Raw genomic sequence first — 18,379 nt, 5'->3', positions numbered from 1 at the left:
CCTCCTCCCACCCCACTGTCCTGCTGGTAATAGCTTATCTAAAGTGATCATCAGGTGGGCCATTTCCAGCACAAATCCAGGTTTTCTCACCCTCCACCCCCCCACACAAATTCACTCTCCTGCTGGTGAGCTCATGCTCAAATAAATTGGTTAGTCTCTAAGGTGCCACAAGTACTCCTTTTCTTTTTGCAATTTTTTTTAAGTACATCAGAAGCAGAAAGCCTGCTAAACAACCGGGGGGCCACTGGACAATAGAGGTGCTAAAGGAGCATTCAAGGACGATAAGGCAATTGCGGAGAAACTAATAGAATTCTTTGCATCGGTCTTCTCAGCTGAGGATGTGAGGGAGATTCCCAAACCTGAGCCATTCTTTTTAGGTGACAGATCTGAGGAACTGTCCCAGATTGAGGTGTCATTAGAGGAGGTTTTGGAACAAATTGATAAATTAAACAGCAATAAGTCACCAGGACCAGATGGTATTCACCCAAGAGTTCTGAAGGAACTCAAAAGTGAAATTGCAGAACTACTAACTGTAGTCTGTAACCTATCATTTAAATCAGCTTCTGTACCAGATGACTGGAGGATAGCTAATGTGACACCAATTTTTAAAAAGGGCTCCAGAGGTGATCCCAGCAATTACAGGCTTGTAAGCCTGACGTCAGTACCGGGCAAACTGGTTGAAACTATAATCAAGAACAATATTGTCAAACATATGGATGAACATAATTTGTCGAGGAAGAGTCAACATGGTTTTAGTAAAGGGAAATCATGTCTCACCAATGTACTAGAATTTTTTGAGGGGGTCAACAAGCATGTGGACCAAGGGGATCCAGTGGATATAGTGTACTTAGATTTCAGAAAGCCTTTGACAAGGTCCCTCACCAAAGGCTCTTACGCAAAGTAAGCTGACATGGGATAAGAGGGAAGGTGCTCTCATGGATTGGTAACTGGTTAAATGTTAGGAAACAAAGGGTAGGTATAAATGGCCAGTTTTCAGAATGGAGAGAGGTAAACAGTGGTGTCCCTCAGGGGTCTGTTCTGGGACCAGTACTATTCAACATATTCATAAATGATCTGGAAAAAGGGGTAAACAGTGAGGTGGCAAAATCTGCAGATGATACAAAATACTAAAGATAGTTAAGACCGAGGCAGACTGCGAAGAGCTACAAAAGGATCTCTCAAAACTGGGTGACTGGGCAACAAAATGGCAGATGAAATTTAATGTTGATAAATGCCAAGTAATACACATTGGAAAGCATAATCCTAACTATACATATACAGTGATGGGGTCTAAATTAGCTGTTACCACTCAAGAAAGAGATCCTGGAGTCATTGTGGATAGTTCGCTGAAAACATCCACTCAATGTGCAGTGGCAGTCAAAAAAAGCAAACAGAATGCTGGGAATAATTAAGAAAGGGATAGATAATAGGACAGAAAATGTCATGTTGCCTCTATATAAATCCATGGTTTGGCCACATCTTGAACACTGTGTGCAGATGTGGTTGCCCCATCTCAAAAAAGATATATTGGAATTGGAAAAGGTTCAGAAAAGGGCAACAAAAATGATTAGGGGTATGGAAAGGCTTCCATATGAGGAGAGATTAATAAGACTGGGACTTTTCATCTTGGAAAAGAGACGGCTAAGGGGAGATATGATTGAGGTCTAAAAAAATCATGACTGGTGTAGAGAAAGTAGATAAGGAAGTGTTCTTTACTACTTCTCATAACACAAGAACTAGGGGTCACCAAATGAAATTAGTAGGCAGCAGGTTTAAAACAAATAAAAGGAAGTATTTCTTCACACAACATACAGTCAACCTGTGGAACTCCTTGCCAGAGAATGTTGTGAAGGCCAAGATCATAACAAGGTTAAAAAAAGAACTAGATAAATTCATGGAGGATAGGTCCATCAATGGCAATTAGCCAGGATGGGCAGAAATGGTGTCCCTAGCCTCTGTTTACCAGAAGCTGGGAATGAGCAACAGGGGATGGATCACTTGATGATTACCTGTTCTGTTCATTCCCTCTGGAGCACCTGGCACTGACCACTGTCAGAAGACAGGATACTGGGCTAGATGGACATTTGGTCTGACCTAGTAGGGCCATTCTTATGTTCTGGACTCTCCATCCTTAGAGGTTTTTAAGGCCCGGTTTGACAAAGCTATGGCTGGAATGATTTAATTGGGATTGGTCCTGCTTGAGCAGGGAGTTGGACTAGATGACCTCCTATGATTCTGTGATTGGAATCCAGTCCTGACCAGTACTGACCAGTCATCTTTCCACTGGATACCTGTTGGGTTACTACTATGAAATTATTTCAGTGCCAAAGTCCTTTTCCTAATGGACAATGGTGTCCACATCACAACAAGCACCTTGTGGGCAGTCTCAGCAGATAGAATCAGCATAATCCAACAGACAGGGCACAAGACTGGGATTCATGAGATGTGGCTATGTTGTATGACCTTGGGCAAGTCACTTCACCAGTCAGTGCCTCAGATTCCCCTCCCAGCTTGCCTTCTCTATTTATACTGTAAGCTCGTTGGTGCAGTAACTGTCTCTAACTATGTGTTTTGTATCACCAGCATAATAGGATCCAGAAAAAAAGGATGGTTCCTGTGGTTAGGGTGCTAGCTGGGGACTCAGGAGATCTGGGTTCAATTCCGTGTTGCCCCAAACTTCCTGTGTGACCTCTGCAAGACAACTAGTCTCTCTGTGCTGCTGTGAAACAGGGATATAATAGTAATAGAGTTTGGTAATGATTAATCCCTTAAAGATTGTGAGGTGCTCAGATTCTGTAGTGATGGGTGCCATATAAGTAAACTGTACATTGGCCACATAACTTAGATAAATCTCAGTTGGAACCTCTAAGTACTTCTGTAATAGAAATAATAAATAATCATAACAGTGTAAAGGGCAAGAAGGCTGAACTACTGGCTTAGGCCAATAGGTGGTAAATTGAGAGAGAACAGAGTGGAGAAGCTTGTGTGGGGGAGAAAGAAACTTATCTCTAGAGCGCTCAATCCACCAACTTTCATCAAATTCATTTTCAAAAAAAGATTAAAATTACTCCCTTCAGACACTGCAAAACCCGAATAACTTCCCCATGATTATGTTATTACTAATCTGTAACGCAACTGGAATGAAGCAGTATAGTTCCCTTTACTGTTGCATTGTTAAAGCAGAAAAATATCACACTCATCTAGGATTATTTTTATTCTGAAGAGTAAGAAAATCACTTATTATCCCTAAACTCTGCTAGATTAAGGAATAATGGTGTGATCCACAAAGGTTCTTATGTACCTGAATCTCATATTTAGGCTCCACTGCAACCCACCAAACTCCAACTTGGCTGTCTCCTAACCCTATAGGTACCTAAACTCACTCTGGTGCCTAAATTTTATAGCAAAAGTTCTCTAGGCATCTAAATTCTGGCTCTGACCATGCACACTGTTGCCTTACCCTAGGCACCCAGACACCTCTCTCTCATCTAAGTCACAGAGTGATTCACAAATCAAGGGAGACAGGTGTACAGCTGCCTAAATCAAGTGCAGAGGCTCAATCCGGCAGAGGTGCTCAGAGGGCAACTACTGGATTGGCCCCCTCAGGCGAATTCACAGGAAGAGGAGGAGGAGGCTTTCCCTTATAAACTTTAGCCAAGTGGCTAGAGTACTCATCCAAGATATGGGAGACCCCTCATTCAAGGTCCCCTATCCTCCACCTTTCCTGGTTTCAGGATCAGAATCAGACATAGAAATCTTCTTGCTGGCCAAACTCCAAAAGAGGGGCAGGACTTAGCACACACCCCTCTTGTCAGCATCTCCCATGGGCTAGCTTAGGCAGCTGCCTCCTAGCATGCTGGCTTTGTGGATCACATTCTGAGGTGCCTATCTCTCCCCAATCTTAGTATAGGGAACCTAGGCTTTGTGGATCATAGTGTTGTTCCTATGGTTCTCTAGGTGCAACACTCAGGCCTTTTCTACACTACAGGGAAAAGTTGATCGAAGCGATGCAATTTGAGTTACGTGAATAGCATAACTCAAGTTGATGCATCTTAGATCTACTTACCGCGGGGTCCACACTACACGATGTCGATGGGAGATGTTCTCCTGTCGACTCCCCTTACTCTTCTCGATCTGGTGGAGTACAGGAGTCGATGGGTGAGCCATCTGTGGTCGATTAGCGGGTCTTCACTAGACCCACTAAATCGACCGCTGATGCATTGATCGCCGCACTTCGATCCCCAGGTAAGTGTAGACAAGCCCTCAGCATCTCAAACCCTAAGACAGTGCCTTTTTGGATCTGGGTCTACATGACCCTAGAGAGTAAAGAATGTAGCAGCTGCCACTTTTCACCAAAGTCAAAGTTCACCCTAGGACAATTAAAAATGTAGGCCCCAACCCTGTGAGTAACTGCGTACAAAAAACAACTCCTGAGCCCATGTGGAGACCTGTCTAGTCATTGGGGCCTGCCCACATGGAATCGCATGCAGGATTTGGGGCCCAACCAGGAAATGCAGTCTTCCCTCTCTCCTGCCCAAATTCCTCCCCCTACGATGTCCACCTACATTTCAAAGAAACAAAGGACAACTATATGAAGAGTATCCCACTGTGTTGTTATAATCATAAAAATGTCATTTGTGTTACTGTCAAGGTTCCTTCCTGACTCTGAACTCTAGGGTACAGATGTGGGGACCTGCATGAAAAACCCCCAGGCTTACTTTTACCGGCTTAGGTTAAAACTTCCCCATGGTACAAACTATTTTACCTTTTGTCCCTGGACTTTATTGCTGCCACCACCAAGCGTCTAACAAAATATAACAGGGAAAGAGCCCACTTGGAAACGTCTTTCCCCCCAAAATTCCCCCAAGCCCTACACCCTCTTTCCTGGGGAAGGCTTGATAAGAATCCTCACCAATTTGCATAGGTGAACACAGACCTAAACCCTTGGATCTTAAGAACAATGAAAAAAGCAATCAGGTTGTTAAAAGAAGAATTTTTAATTGAAGAAAAAGGAAAAGAATCACCTCTGTAAAATCAGGATGGTAAATACCGTACAGGGTAATCAGATTCAAAGCATAGAGATTCCCTCTAGGCAAAACCTTAAGTTACAAAAAGACACAAAAACAGGAATATACATTCCATTCAGCACAACTTATTTTATCAGCCATCCAAACAAAACAGAATCTAACACATATCTAACTAGATTGCTTTACAGGAGTTCTGACCTGCATTCCTGCTCTGGTCCCGGCAAAAGCAACACACAGACAGACAGAGAGAACCCTTTGTTTTCCCCCCTCCAGCTTTGAAAGTATCTTATCTCCTCATTGGTCATTTTGGTCAGGTGCCAGTGAGGTTATCTTTAGCTTCTTAACCCTTTACAGGTGAAAGGGTTTTTTCCTCTGGCCAGGAGGGATTTAAAGATGGTTAGCCCTCCCTTTATATTTATGACAGTTACAGTGCAAGATTTTTTACATGATTAGCACATAAACATATTTTCTTAATCTGATTAAATGCTTCTTAGCAGACATTTAGCACCAAAGGATGTTCTTTACAATACCATCAATTTCACTAGTATGCATCAAACAATACACCTAACAGCGTTCGACCAGTATTAAAGCTGATTTAAGAAATAATAACCATTTTAAAAATTACTTCCTATTGCTGAATAAATTATTCTAAAAGTTAACCCACACTTAGCAAATGGCTTGCACATGCAGAAGAACTAAGTTCTTCAAGTTTGGTGGCCAAATTTTCAGATAGATGCCACAAACTAACACCTGTAAAGTGTGTATGAACATCCACCTACACAAACACAAGCCCCATTTTTCTGAACAAACTAGGTAACAGTGTGCCTGTCTAAACCCAAAACAAGAATACAATATGACCTAAGGTTGTACCACAAACTAGTGAGAAAAGCATGAAAATTCAAAGTTAAGACAAAGTCAGGTGACGCAGTGTGTTAGTGTATCAGATTTTCACCTCTGGAAAATGGAGTTCAAATTTAGCCTTTGGAAATATCTGACAGTTTGATGGTCTCATTTAATTAAGCTGTGAACAATGATCCGCGTTATATGATTTTAACATGACTGACAGATTCTGCTGAAGAAGAAAAACTCAGAATGGAATAGAAGGAGACTTGCAGGGTCAGGACTAAGACACCTGGTAGATCTACATTGTGAAGATTGCCATGAACTTAAAAGCTGACTTGGTGACTATGTGTGCGTGTGTGTGATAAATTAAGAGGTGTGGGGTAGATCCTTTTATGGACACCCAGCCAGACAGTTAGCTATAAAATCCCTGTTAGTAGCTGTTCTCTACTTGCTTTACCTGTAAAGGGTTAAAAAGTCCATAGATAAAAGGAAGTGAGTGGGCACCTGACCAAAAGAGACAATGGGAAGGCTAGAACTTTTTAAAATTAGGAAAAAAATTCCCCTTTGTCTGTCTGTGTTGTTTTCCCGGAGAGCAGAGACAGGGCTGGAACTATGCTGTAAGAGCTTGGGACAGGTATGAAAAATTATCAGATCATACCTAGAAACTACTCATTTGAAACCCCTGATATGTAAGTAGATCAGGAAATGTCCAGGACAGTGGTTCCCAAACTTGTTCCACTTGAACCACTGGTCTAGGAAGACGGGATTAGGTTTATCTCTTTTATTTCTTTATGGTTTGTGGACTCCTCTGTGCTAACCCCAGGTGCTTTTGTTTTGCTTGTAAGCTTTAAGCTGGGCCTCAAGAAAGCTGTTCTTGATTCTTAATTTTTGTACTTGCTCTTTTTAGATCTAGCAATAGCCTGAGTTTTCAGATGTATTTTTTTCTTTTCTTTTTTTTTAAATAAAATGTACCTTTTATAAGAATCAGATTGGGGTTTTGTGTTTTAAGAGGTTTGGGCATATGTTGTTTAATTAGCTGATGGCAACAGCTGATTTCCTTTGTTTTCTTTCTCAGCTCTTCCCTGGGGGGAGGGGAGGTGAAAGGTCTTGAGGGTACCCCACAGGAAGGAATTCCCAAGTGCGCCTTCCTGGGCCCTCAAAGGGGTTTTTGCACTTGGGTGGTGGCAGCACCTACCCATCCAAAGTTAGAGAAAAGCTGTAACCTTGGGAGTTTAATACAAGTATGGAGTGGCCAGTATTGATTTTTAGAATCCTTGCGGGCCCCCACCTTCTGCACTCAAAGTGCCAGAGTGGGGAATCAGCCATGACAGTGTGTCAGCAATTGTGTTTGTAGGCACTAATACTGTGTGGAGGGATGGGGTCTATTGTCTTGCTGGGATGTTTTCTAAGCATTGTGCAGAGTGGTGGGGGCAGAGTCCCACCCTGTGAGCAGCCTTAGACTGGGACTGCTGTGAAGAGCCAGCCCCTTAGGGCAGCGGCTGAATGTTCCTGCAGCCAACTTCTCTAATTCTCGATATCCTTGTGAGTTACTTATGTGCATGGGGGGCACACAGCATATATTACCAGGGCAAGAGCTAATTCTGGCGGCAAAGGGGTTTAATGACGGGGCTACTCAGAAGACCTTTCCCCACACCTCTCTCAGTGGCTCTTAAGAAATGGCTAGGTGATTTGTCCAATTGTATTTTTCCCTCCCTCCACTTGCAGCACTTGCGATCCCAAGAGCTGTCTGCTCCTCCTGTTCTCCCATCAACCAAGAGTTTTTATGCTTCTCCCACATTAGCTGCTGAGATCCCCTCTGGCCTAAAACCTGGCTGTTTAGAGGAGATTGCAAAGGAGGAATTTTCTCTTACTTGATGGGACACTATCAGCTTTCTATCTACTGTGCCTCATGCCTGATCAGCAAAGTAAGCCCAGCCCCTACTTTCAATCCAAAAGTGGAGGCAAGATTAGGAAACAGAAATAAAATGAACAAATTGAGGGGCTTACTCTAAAATCTGTTAATCTATGATACTTATATGGCCCCCCATTGCTTTGGAATAAATTGTATACTAAATCTCTAGTCTAAAGAATCTTTTAACGGTTATTGTGCACATATTTATCTAGACCGTTTTAAGTAGATTTTGTTTCTCTGACAATCAATAATGTCTCTAAATCACTTTAAAATATATTGGGAAAACCAGGGCCTATGATGGAAGTGCTGACACATGGCAGTACAAACAGACATGTTATAATGAACGTACTTATATTTAATCCTATCTATATTTAAAAATTGCATATCTAGGTTGAAAGGGGTCCCCTTATCGTTTTATGCCCCATTTTTTCTGCTGAGTTTCATTTAGCATTTCATCCCCTTTAGATACCACTCAAGATGACCATGCATGCATGCTGATCCCCTTAAATGATTTCCAGCAGAAACCAATGTTCAGAAACTCATAACATTATATTTCATGCCCTTGCCCTTTCCCATACTTTGCAGACACAGAGGGAAAAACTGCACTATGCCAGTAATCTCATTTACTGCTATCAGCTTGCCTCCCTAACCCAGGCAGCAGAAGGCTGTCATTATACCCCATCTCACAATCTTTGTACATTTCAAAAGAAAATCTGCTTTTCAGAGCCATTAAAAAAAGGAAGCAGTCATTGGTTACTCTACCAATAGTGACACCCTCAAGTGAGGCTCTAACATTGGTAACTAAGGTGTGTGTTATTGCTATTGATCTAAAATTCCTACTCTGGAACAGAATCAAAATTTCTGCATGTAAAACAAGAATAGACCTTTTTCTAGGTTTTTTTGACTGGAGAAAAAAAGAATCATAGAACAATTTAATTCTGTTAGAGAAGTGGCAATCATTCACACTAACCAAGGTCCAAAGGTAACTTACATTTTTATATAGTCATTTTTAATATTTGTAACTATTCTTATTCATGCCTGTCAACTATATTTTATTCAAAGGGATGTAAATACTACAGTATTAAGTGTATCTCCTGAGTGCTACATGGCCTTGCTATTGTATAGCTTTCTATTACTGTAAATTTTTGACAAATCAGAAATGCAGAATCATAAAATTAAAGTTGTAAGAAACTTTGCACAGTGAAGGCCATTTAGCAAGAGCTCAAACACAGTGAAGCAAATGCAAGTCCCAAATGTAGGGCAATGTTCCCATTGCTATTCTGGTTACAGCAAACCTCAGCTTGAAATGAAATTGTTCTAGAAAGAAAAATAAATAACTATGGGACAAATACTGGTTTGGAAGATCATAGAGCAAGTGAACACAGAGTTCCATGGGGCTGCTCTGCACAGGGAAACACAATGGGATCTGATATGGAAGATGGGCAGGGCCAACCTTCCCTTTGAAGGGGGATGCAGGCAGCCCTGGGGTTATTGCAGCTGCTACAAGTCTTACCAGGAAAGATTCTTCCCTTCTAAGAACCCTAGGTCCTGCCAGAGGCAACCAGTTCACAAGCCCACTACTCAAAGGCTACGTCTACATTTATGGCAATGTGTAGAGTGTTTATACCCTGCTAGCATGGGTATAAATGGCAGTTGTAGAGAGCGAGACACAGTTTAGGCAAGTAGAGTGCCCTACACACGTGACCCTGCAGGCTCTCTATGACCAAACAGTGCCTCTCACATCTACACTGCTACTTATAGCAGTGAAGGGTCCTGCTGACTCCTATCTCCAGAAACCTTTCCCTGGTGAAGTGAAAGTCTCCGGCAGCAGGTAAGGGCTCTCGCAGTGGGGAGCAGCCAGACCCTTTCCCTGCTGCCAGAGCCTGTTAACTCTATTAAAGTCAATGATGTTGTACAACAATAAACAAGGGAAGGATTTAGTTCCCAAGGTGGACTGACATGCTCTCCCATTTGCTAATCAGTGAGTTAACTCAACTGGGTTTGTTGTCTTTCAATATGCGAAGTGATGGGCATTCTCTCCACAGCATTTGGAGTGAGGCTCCACAGCCCATAGACTTCAGAGAGTTTCAGACTTTCCAGCATCACTTTTGTTTTACACGTGCCTTCAATTACAGTTTGACTCTCGAAGGTATCTCCTCTAGTTCACATTTTATTCTTCTCTCACCCTGGTAAGAGACTCTAAGGGTAGCCTTTGCAGGGACTGTAATGGGTAAGGAGAGGTCAGGGTATGGGAATAGACATTCCTGATAACCTCTTTTGTGCAGAAAGGAATTTTGTAGCTGCAGACCCCACTGCTCTCCCACTCTTCACATGGACTGACTGGGTCCTCACTCTAGCCTGGAGTCTGTTGAATTAGACTTATAAGTGCGAGGGGTAATAACTCACATCCTTATCTCACCAGGTTTAAAGCACAGACTTTGCATTTACTGTTTTTCTCTTATCTGAGGCTTTGTTAGTGTCATTTCACCCTGTTTTGATATGCTTTTATTGGCGTAAGAATTCCCACCATGTGGTTTGTTTGGTTTTTGGATGTGAGGATGCTTCTAGTGACCAGGCCAGGTTTCTCTCTTGTTCTGCAAACTCTTCGTTAACATCTGTGCAATGTTTCAATTAAATGAGCACTATGGGAAAACCTACCAACTGTCCTGAGAGTACAACAAACAGCTTGGCAGCATGTCAGCTCATATACATTTTCTTTCTGCTTGTTTCTCACCTGAACCTTGCTAGATAGAAGAACCACACTGTCACACCAGAAAGGTGAAACACTTGTGCCATGAGGGACAATCACATCAGTTCCTCAGAAGGCTCCATCTCTCCCTGTCTCTGTTCAGGCTGAACAGGCACACAGAGTAGCTGAGCACCACCACATCTCTTAAAATTAATTATTTTTAAAAATCTGTTTCCTTACACATGAAAAAAGTGCCAGGGAGGACAAACAAACTGGAGAAAACAAATTTAAAACGGAAACAACAGTAATTTAGGGTTTGACCTGCACCGTACTCCTGCTGGCCTCTGCGGTCCAGCTCAGCCCAGGCAGCACTACCTTCCTCCACCATGGTTCTGTTCCCCAAGTCATATTAGCCCGCAGGTGTTCTCCTCATCTCAGACCAGTCAGACAGCCCCTCTCCCTGCACTTCAGACCAGCCGCTGCAGCGCCCTGCTATGCTCCCTCTCCTCCTCCCATTACCCACACTGTGACAGACCAGCCCTACTCTCTCAGCAGCACTCCCCACTTCAGGGCCCCCTTCCAACGCCGCACACCTCTCGCAGCCTCCCCCCGCTGCCTCACCCCTGCCCTCCCCGGCCAGCAGGATTACGCGGCCGCGCCCTCCTCCCGTCCCCCAGTCAGAGCCCCCAGTGCGGCTGCAGCCCCGCCCCTGGCCCCGCGGCCCGCCCCGCCCCGCGGACTCGGCGGAGGCAGCCGGCTGAGCCCGCCGCTGGCAGAGCGCGGCGCAGCGGGGGCTGCCTGCGACTCCTACCTGGGAGCGGGAGCCGAGCTCGGGCGCTCTCCGGGCGGTCACCAGCTTGGCCGTGGTCTGCAGGTTGATGGGGGCGCTCTGCGGGGGCTCCACGCCGGCCGCGCTGCAGCCCAGCCCCCCGTTGATGTGCGCGGTCACCATCGCGATGGGCGCCTTGGCCGGCAGGACGGAGATGGCCAGGCTCTGGCTCTGGCTCTGGCTGCCGCCGCCGCCGCCGGCGGGCGCTTTGAGAAGCGCAGGGACCCCGCCGCCGGGCTTGGTGTTTCCGCTGCCCCCGCTTCCCACCAGCACCGCCGCGGGGCAGCTCCGCACCGCCAGCTTCTGCCACAGGGAGAAGGAGAGAGAGAAGCGCGAGCGTCACCACCGGCCCTGACCCCGCAGCGGCACAATCCCCTGCCCCATGGCCCCCAGCCCGGCCCGGGGCGGAGAGGAGCCGAGGGGCGCCTTGGCACCGCCGCGAGCGCATGGCAACATCTGTAGCCAGCCCGGCTCTGCCCGGGCGCTGCGGCAGCAGCCCAGGGGCGGCACTGCCCCCTCCCGACGGAGCCCTGACCCGGAGCAGCCCTGCCTGCCACTGCCGCCTGCTCCAGCCGGGGGCGCCCCACTGAGAGCCTGGCTGCCTGTGCCTTCTGCCTCCGGGCTACCTCATGCTCCCGGAGCCGGGCTGTGCACCAGGAGAGAACAGAGACACAGAGCCAGCGGCTACCAGCGCTAGCATTTCTGAAAGGATGAAGGCGAGCTGGCCAGATCTTTAGCATCATTCTCTTCCCCCTCCCCAGGTTGCTGTTAACAACGTGCTGGCTTAGTGTAGATTTTTATTTGTCTGATCAAATTCTTTACCTGTTAAAGTGGATTTTTACGGGTGGGTTTGTTTGTCTGGGGGGAATAGGGGAGAGAGTTGCTTAATTCTTTCTAACAAATGTATTTGAGCATAAGCTTTCATGAGCTACAGCTCACTTCATCAGATGCATCGCTGTAGCTCACGAAAACTTATGCGCAAATAAATTTGTTAGTCTCTAAGGTGCCACAAGTACTCCTTTTCTTTTTGCGGATACAGACTAACAGGGCTGCTACTCTGAAACCTGTCTTAATTCCTCCTGAATCACCTTCTGAAGGGGTTTTGGTTGTGCAGTTCGACAACGCTGAGCACAAGGTCCGTGACTAGTGGCCACATCACTACACGTGATAAATAGTAATTGATAAAAAGATTTCAGAGCAGGCTAGCCAGTATTTTCAAACTGTCATCTTTCATTACACTGCAAACCACATTACATCTTCCAGTCTCACCCTACACTTTTTAGTTTCCCAATTCTTCAGATTTCGTCTAGGATTTACACATTTTACTTTTCTGTATCTTGTCACCGCATTTTTTAAATGTGCATTTTCTTTAAGATTTTTTAAAATAACTTACATTATTTTTCAAGCTATTGGGGTAATGCATTCTAATGAAAGCCAAAAAACCTGTTACTTTTTAAGGCATATAAAAATGTCACAGTTGTCAAAAGATATTAATATTGCTGAGAACTTATAAATAGCTACTTTCTTTTGGATCAGGTTGTCTTCTACTATTCCATGTTATGCTGACATGCTCATGCCTTTATAGTTGCCAAAGTACTGGATACAAGAGACTTGTGTCAAACCTGTTTTCATCTTTATCTCATTTTAGCTGTATTAAACATAATCACTCATATTCAGAGTAAGATACAGCTTTCTGACTAAGATTGCAGCTTTGCAGTAATATTGTTTCATTTTATATCATATGTGATATATCATGAAAAGCTCATAATGGAGACCATGGGCAAAATTCTGCTTTCAGTTACAACAATATAAATCTGTTACTTAGAAATAAATAGAGGTGGGGGGGAGGTGAAATCCTCACTCTATTCAATTCAATTCACAGCTGCCTGTGTGTCCATGTGCCATTCACTTTAATGGGGCCAGGATTTCCAGTAGTGTAAGTGAGAGCAGCATATGTCCCCTGCATCTACATTTTACTTGTTTGTCATATTTTATAACTGGATTTTAATGTCTACCCTAAGAAGTTCCCAATATTTAGATTGCCAGGATGGGAAACTTCACATCACAGAAATGTACAAATATGCTGTTCTGCTACATACTTTCACGATAAGCATACGGACATTCATTGTTTTCCTCATATAACATTTAAAAAGGTACCAGAATACTTTAAATTTTCTCTGACTCAATTCAACAGAACAAGCAAAACTGAAGATATGCAGTATTTGGAACAACAGTGGAAACAAAAGCAAGTTAAGAAGCAAGCAGGATACTTTCCTTACACAGTTTAATACTCAATAATTGCTTTTCAACTTGCTGCAAAGGGGAAGAATAGAGACAATACAAAGCAGAAATTGTGTACAATTAAAATGTTTAGCTGTTCCTTTATTCACATTAATATCAGCCTTATCTTCCATGGTGATCCACACATCCCACTGAGAGACATATTAATAATAGTTTCTTTCTGACACTATTTTCATAATAAACTGATGAAAATGCCTATTTGTATATCTGCACCAGAAATAGCTGAAACATGATTCGTTTTGTTTGTTTTAAATTCTAACTCAGAGCAAACATTAAGTGGTTCTTATGGTTGACCCCTCTGAATTTTTCCTTGTTAAAGGGATATTTGTATTCCCCTTTAAGGATAAGTTTTGACTTCTATCCTTAAGAAACGTAAATGCAGAGAAGAATGTTGCCACTATATTAAACCTGAAATAACCAACCAACTTATTCCAAATACTTCCACTAAGTGGACAAAACAATACTTCTTATGATGAATATACTGAAATTATTTGTTTAAAAAGGCATGAATTTTAGAAGCTAGATGTGGAAACATATCTGAGTGGTAGATATTGAAAGATTAGTTTCAGAAAGCTAAACTCACCTGTTTGGAAGAGGTGACATTTTTCATTTGTGTCTGATTGAATTGTTCCATGGAAAATGCATCTAATAACACTAAAACATCTCACTTAGATTCTTTTGGTAAAAGAATAGAAACTATATGGTTTTTCTTTTTTAAAGAACCTTTTTTTAAAATGTTATATCCCAGGAAGTGCTGATAAAGGCATCTTGGCAGAAACAATAGAGTGTAGTATGAGAGGTTAAAAAAATCCCCAACAAAACCTACATTTGCTGTATTATATTTCTGCCAAATTAATTAAGAATATTCTTGTTTCTAAAAGACACAATATCTCCATTTTGGGAATCAGTCAGCATAACATATTCTCTGACACTTTTGGAATGATGAATAATAAGAATCTAAGCATGCTTTGGGCATAACAGTCAAAAACATGTACGGTCATAATAGGGGAGCCAAAAAAAATATTGGCTCTAAATGCTGGAAAGCAGCACACTGCTTCTCATCTACACATATCAGTCCCCACAATACACCAGTTTTGAAGCAGCGCCTTTTCAATAGCAGCACAACTTTCATTTTCACTGCAGGATGCCAGAGGCAAACTGGAGTTTGAGATATGTATGCCAGTCACATGCAAACACACTTCAGTGTGCTGGAAAGCTGCTGCTTGTTTATGATTTTCTGTATTCTGCATGGCAGATTCCTCTTCTTAGATTTCAACTATACAAAGCAGTGCTAATATTTTTTTCCCAAATGTATCAAAATAGCTTTACCCTATTGTTTGTTTTTAAATGCAAAAAATTGTGTTCCACACAGGTCTGTGCTCACAAAGGTTTGTAGGATGTGGGGGAAACAGGAATGCAAGAGTTTTACTCTCATTTCAGGACATTTGGAATAAGTGAGGCTCCTACCTGCTACTCAGATGCTAATTATTAAACAGATTGCTGAGTTTCATATTAAAGAAAAGGGAATAGGGGTTTGAAGAATGCTGCTTTCAGAAGCCACAGGCAAAAGCAAATAGCTATTGTGTCTCAGTACAGATGCTGGAACAAACATGCACCGACACCCGCATTGGGGAGTTGATATTACCATTCACTGTAAGTTAAGGTTTCAGTTTCTCCACTTTTACTCTGTTGTAGTTTACATCATTTTTTGGTAACCTTACAAGGTCTGATGTGCCGTGTATATCAATAGCAATCCACACATGTACCTATGCAGATTGTTAAGTAAGAATGTGATCAAATTCTAAAACATATACTCTGCTACTGATTATCTTCCCCTGTGGCAGTGACTTTAAACTGATACAACAAGCCTGCCAACAAACCTTCATGTTTCCAAACTAAGATGTGACCTGTATAAAAGGGACTTAGAATTCACTGCCCATTGCTGTCTATATTGTAACCACTTCTGCTTTAGATGTAGACTTTGTTCCAGTAATCCTTCCAGAATGATATTGTCTGACAATGCACTTTTGCTATGAAAAATTGCAATCGTTTCCAGAGCAACATCTATTATTTTCCTGAGCTGGCCTAGAAGGAAAAATGTTGTGTATGAGAGTTTGTCCAGCTCTCAGAAGAATGGTAACCTATTATAAAACCAAAGCGAAGGCCTACCAATTAATAATTTAATATTTGTCACAAACCTAAGGCACTGCATGTGAGAGAGCTGAATAGAGATTCCCTCAGAGAGGAGGGTCTTGACCTCTGTTAATTTACTCAGTTCTCACAATAAAACTCAGTTGAACAATTGACTCTTTAATATTCTAACAGTGACAGACCACAAGCACATGCTTATTCTGGCAATAACCACAGTATATGGGATGTTTCAAGATTTGTGGTTTTGGTAACAGTATGCATTTTCATATGCTTTTCAATGTGTTTCCAGTTGCCATTTTTGATACCCAGCTGTGAGCAATGACCCTTATTCATTTGGGCCTTGATCTGCAAACACTTATGATCCTACATAACTTTACGCAAAGAAGTAGCCCTAGGGTAAGTCTACATTACGAAATTAGGTCGAATTTATAGAAGTCGGGTTTTTTAGAAATCGGTTTTACATATTCGAGTGTGTGTGTCCCCACAGAAAATGCTCTAAGTGCATTAAGTGCATTAACTTGGCGGAGTGCTTCCACAGTACCGAGGCAAGCGTTGACTTCTGGAGTGTTGCACTGTGGGTAGCTATCCCACAGTTCCTGCAGTCTCCGCTGCCCATTGGAATTCTGGGTTGAGATCCCAATGCCTGATGGGGCTAAAACACTGTCACGGGTGGTTCTGGGTACATATCGTCAGGCCCCCCTTCCCTCCCTCCCTCCGTGAAAGAAAGGGCAGACAATCGTTTTGCGCCTTTTTTCTTGAGTTACCTGTGCAGACGCCATATCACGGCAAGCATGGAGCCCGCTCAGGTAACCGTCACCGTAAGTCTCCTGAGTGCTGGCAGACATGGTACTACATTGCTACACAACAGCAGCAACCCCTTGCCTTGTGGCAGCAGACGGTACAGAAGGACTGGTAGCCGTCATCGTCATGTCTGAGGTGCTCCTGGTCGCCTCTGTGAGGTCGATCAGGAACACCTGGGCAGACATGGGCGCAGGGACTAAATTTGGAGTGACTCGATCAGGTCATTTTCTTTAGTCCTGCAGTCAGTCCTATTGAACCATCTTATGGTGAGCAGGCAGGCGATACGGATTGCTAGCAGTCCTATTGTACCATCTTCTACCGAGTAGCCATGAGATGTGGATAGCATGCAGTCCTTCTGCACCATCTGCTGCCAGTCAAAGATGTAAAAGATACATGGAGTGTATCAAAACAAGAAATAGACCAGATTTGTTTTGTACTCATTTGCAAACCCTGCCCCCCGTCTAGGGGACTCATTCCTCTAGGTCACACTGCAGTCACTCACAGAGAAGGTGCAGCGAGGTAAATCTAGCCATGTATCAATCAGAGGCCAGACCAACCTGCTTGTTCCAATAAGAACAATAACTTAGGTGCACCATTTCTTATTGGAACCCTCCGTGAAGTCCTGCCTGAAATACTCCTTGATGTAAAGCCACCCCCTTTGTTGATTTTAACTCCCTGTAAGCCAACCCTGTAAGCCATGTTGTCAGTCGCCCCTCCCTGCGTCAGAGCAACGGCAGACAATCGTGCATCTGAGTTGAGAGTGCAGTCACAATGGAGCACTCTGGGATAGCTCCCGGAGGTCAATACCGTCGAATTGTGTCCACAGTACCCCAAATTCGACCTGGCAAGGCCGATTTAAGCGCTAATCCACTTGTCAGGGGGTGGAGTAAGGAAATCGATTTTAAGAGCCCTTTAATTCAAAATAAAGGGCTTCATCGTGTGGACGGGTGCAGGTTTACATCGACTTAACGCTGCTAAATTCGACCTAAAATCTTAGTGTAGACCAGAGCCTAGAGAAGTGAATAGGGCTACTCCCATGAATAGATGTACACATCTATGCAAGTATTTGCAGGAGTAGGGCCTTAGGTGGGATGGATGATGTGCTACCAATATTTCAACAAAGGGCTCCCATAAAAATATATCCTCTGTGCCTGTGAACAACCCCAAATACCAAGGGCTGCTGTCCTCACAGAGTGGAAGGGTGAGGAACTGAAGAATCTATTTGGTTTCCCCATTATTAAAAATGCTCTGTCATATCCATAACTTTGATGGGAACATTTTACACTCTGTTCCTGAACCATAGTTTATTGATAATATATCACTATGTCCAATCTCTGTAATTTGAACTGGGGTAATGGCATTTGTAGGTGAGTCTGGGATAGCCTCTCCTTCCCATTTGATTTTTTAAACAACCTGCCATTTTGGTGCAATCTGGTTCATTCTAAAGGGGTGGGGGGGAATTGCACTACAGAAGTATTTTTAATGAACCCCAAGGATAGGTCATCACTGGGAGGGATGATTTAACAGCATCCAGAAAGTGAGGGTGAACTCCATCAGAGGCAGGAGATCATCCAACCTTCCCTTTAATTTGGTGTTGCAATTTTGCCAAGGGGCCCCAGGGAGCCCACTCCAGCACATCACCACCGAGGAGTTAACACTCTTTCTGCTTACTGATCCACAAAGCAAGAGCCAATCGCAGCCCTCTCAAGTGTGCCATGATAGAGACTGAAGAGCATAAGGGAGACAAATATGAGGCAGAAAGAACTATGGATAGAGAGATAAAGAGATAGATACTTAAGAAAGCAGTAGTGACTTCACTGCTACTT

At 43.4% G+C, this 18,379-nt stretch overlaps 1 protein-coding gene across 12 annotated transcripts in view; it reads right to left on the bottom strand.

The window, feature by feature from the left end:
• The window catches only part of PHF21B (PHD finger protein 21B), a 209,233-nt gene that overhangs the window by 62,423 nt on the left and 128,431 nt on the right, over positions 1 to 18,379 (bottom strand). For 8 of the 12 annotated variants that reach the window (XM_048825068.2, XM_048824960.2, XM_048824970.2 and 5 more), the window contains one exon: positions 11,283 to 11,603. The exons of the other annotated variants lie outside the window; for them this stretch is intronic. In XM_048825068.2, the coding sequence (XP_048681025.1) occupies positions 11,283 to 11,603 (321 nt within the window). The remainder of the gene's footprint in view (positions 1 to 11,282; positions 11,604 to 18,379) is intronic. 12 annotated transcript variants of the gene reach the window in all.

This window comes from Caretta caretta, chromosome 1, assembly GCF_965140235.1.
Source record: "Caretta caretta isolate rCarCar2 chromosome 1, rCarCar1.hap1, whole genome shotgun sequence".
NCBI classification, from domain to species: domain Eukaryota; kingdom Metazoa; phylum Chordata; order Testudines; family Cheloniidae; genus Caretta; species Caretta caretta.
This window is presented reverse-complemented; position numbering and strand designations above follow the sequence as displayed.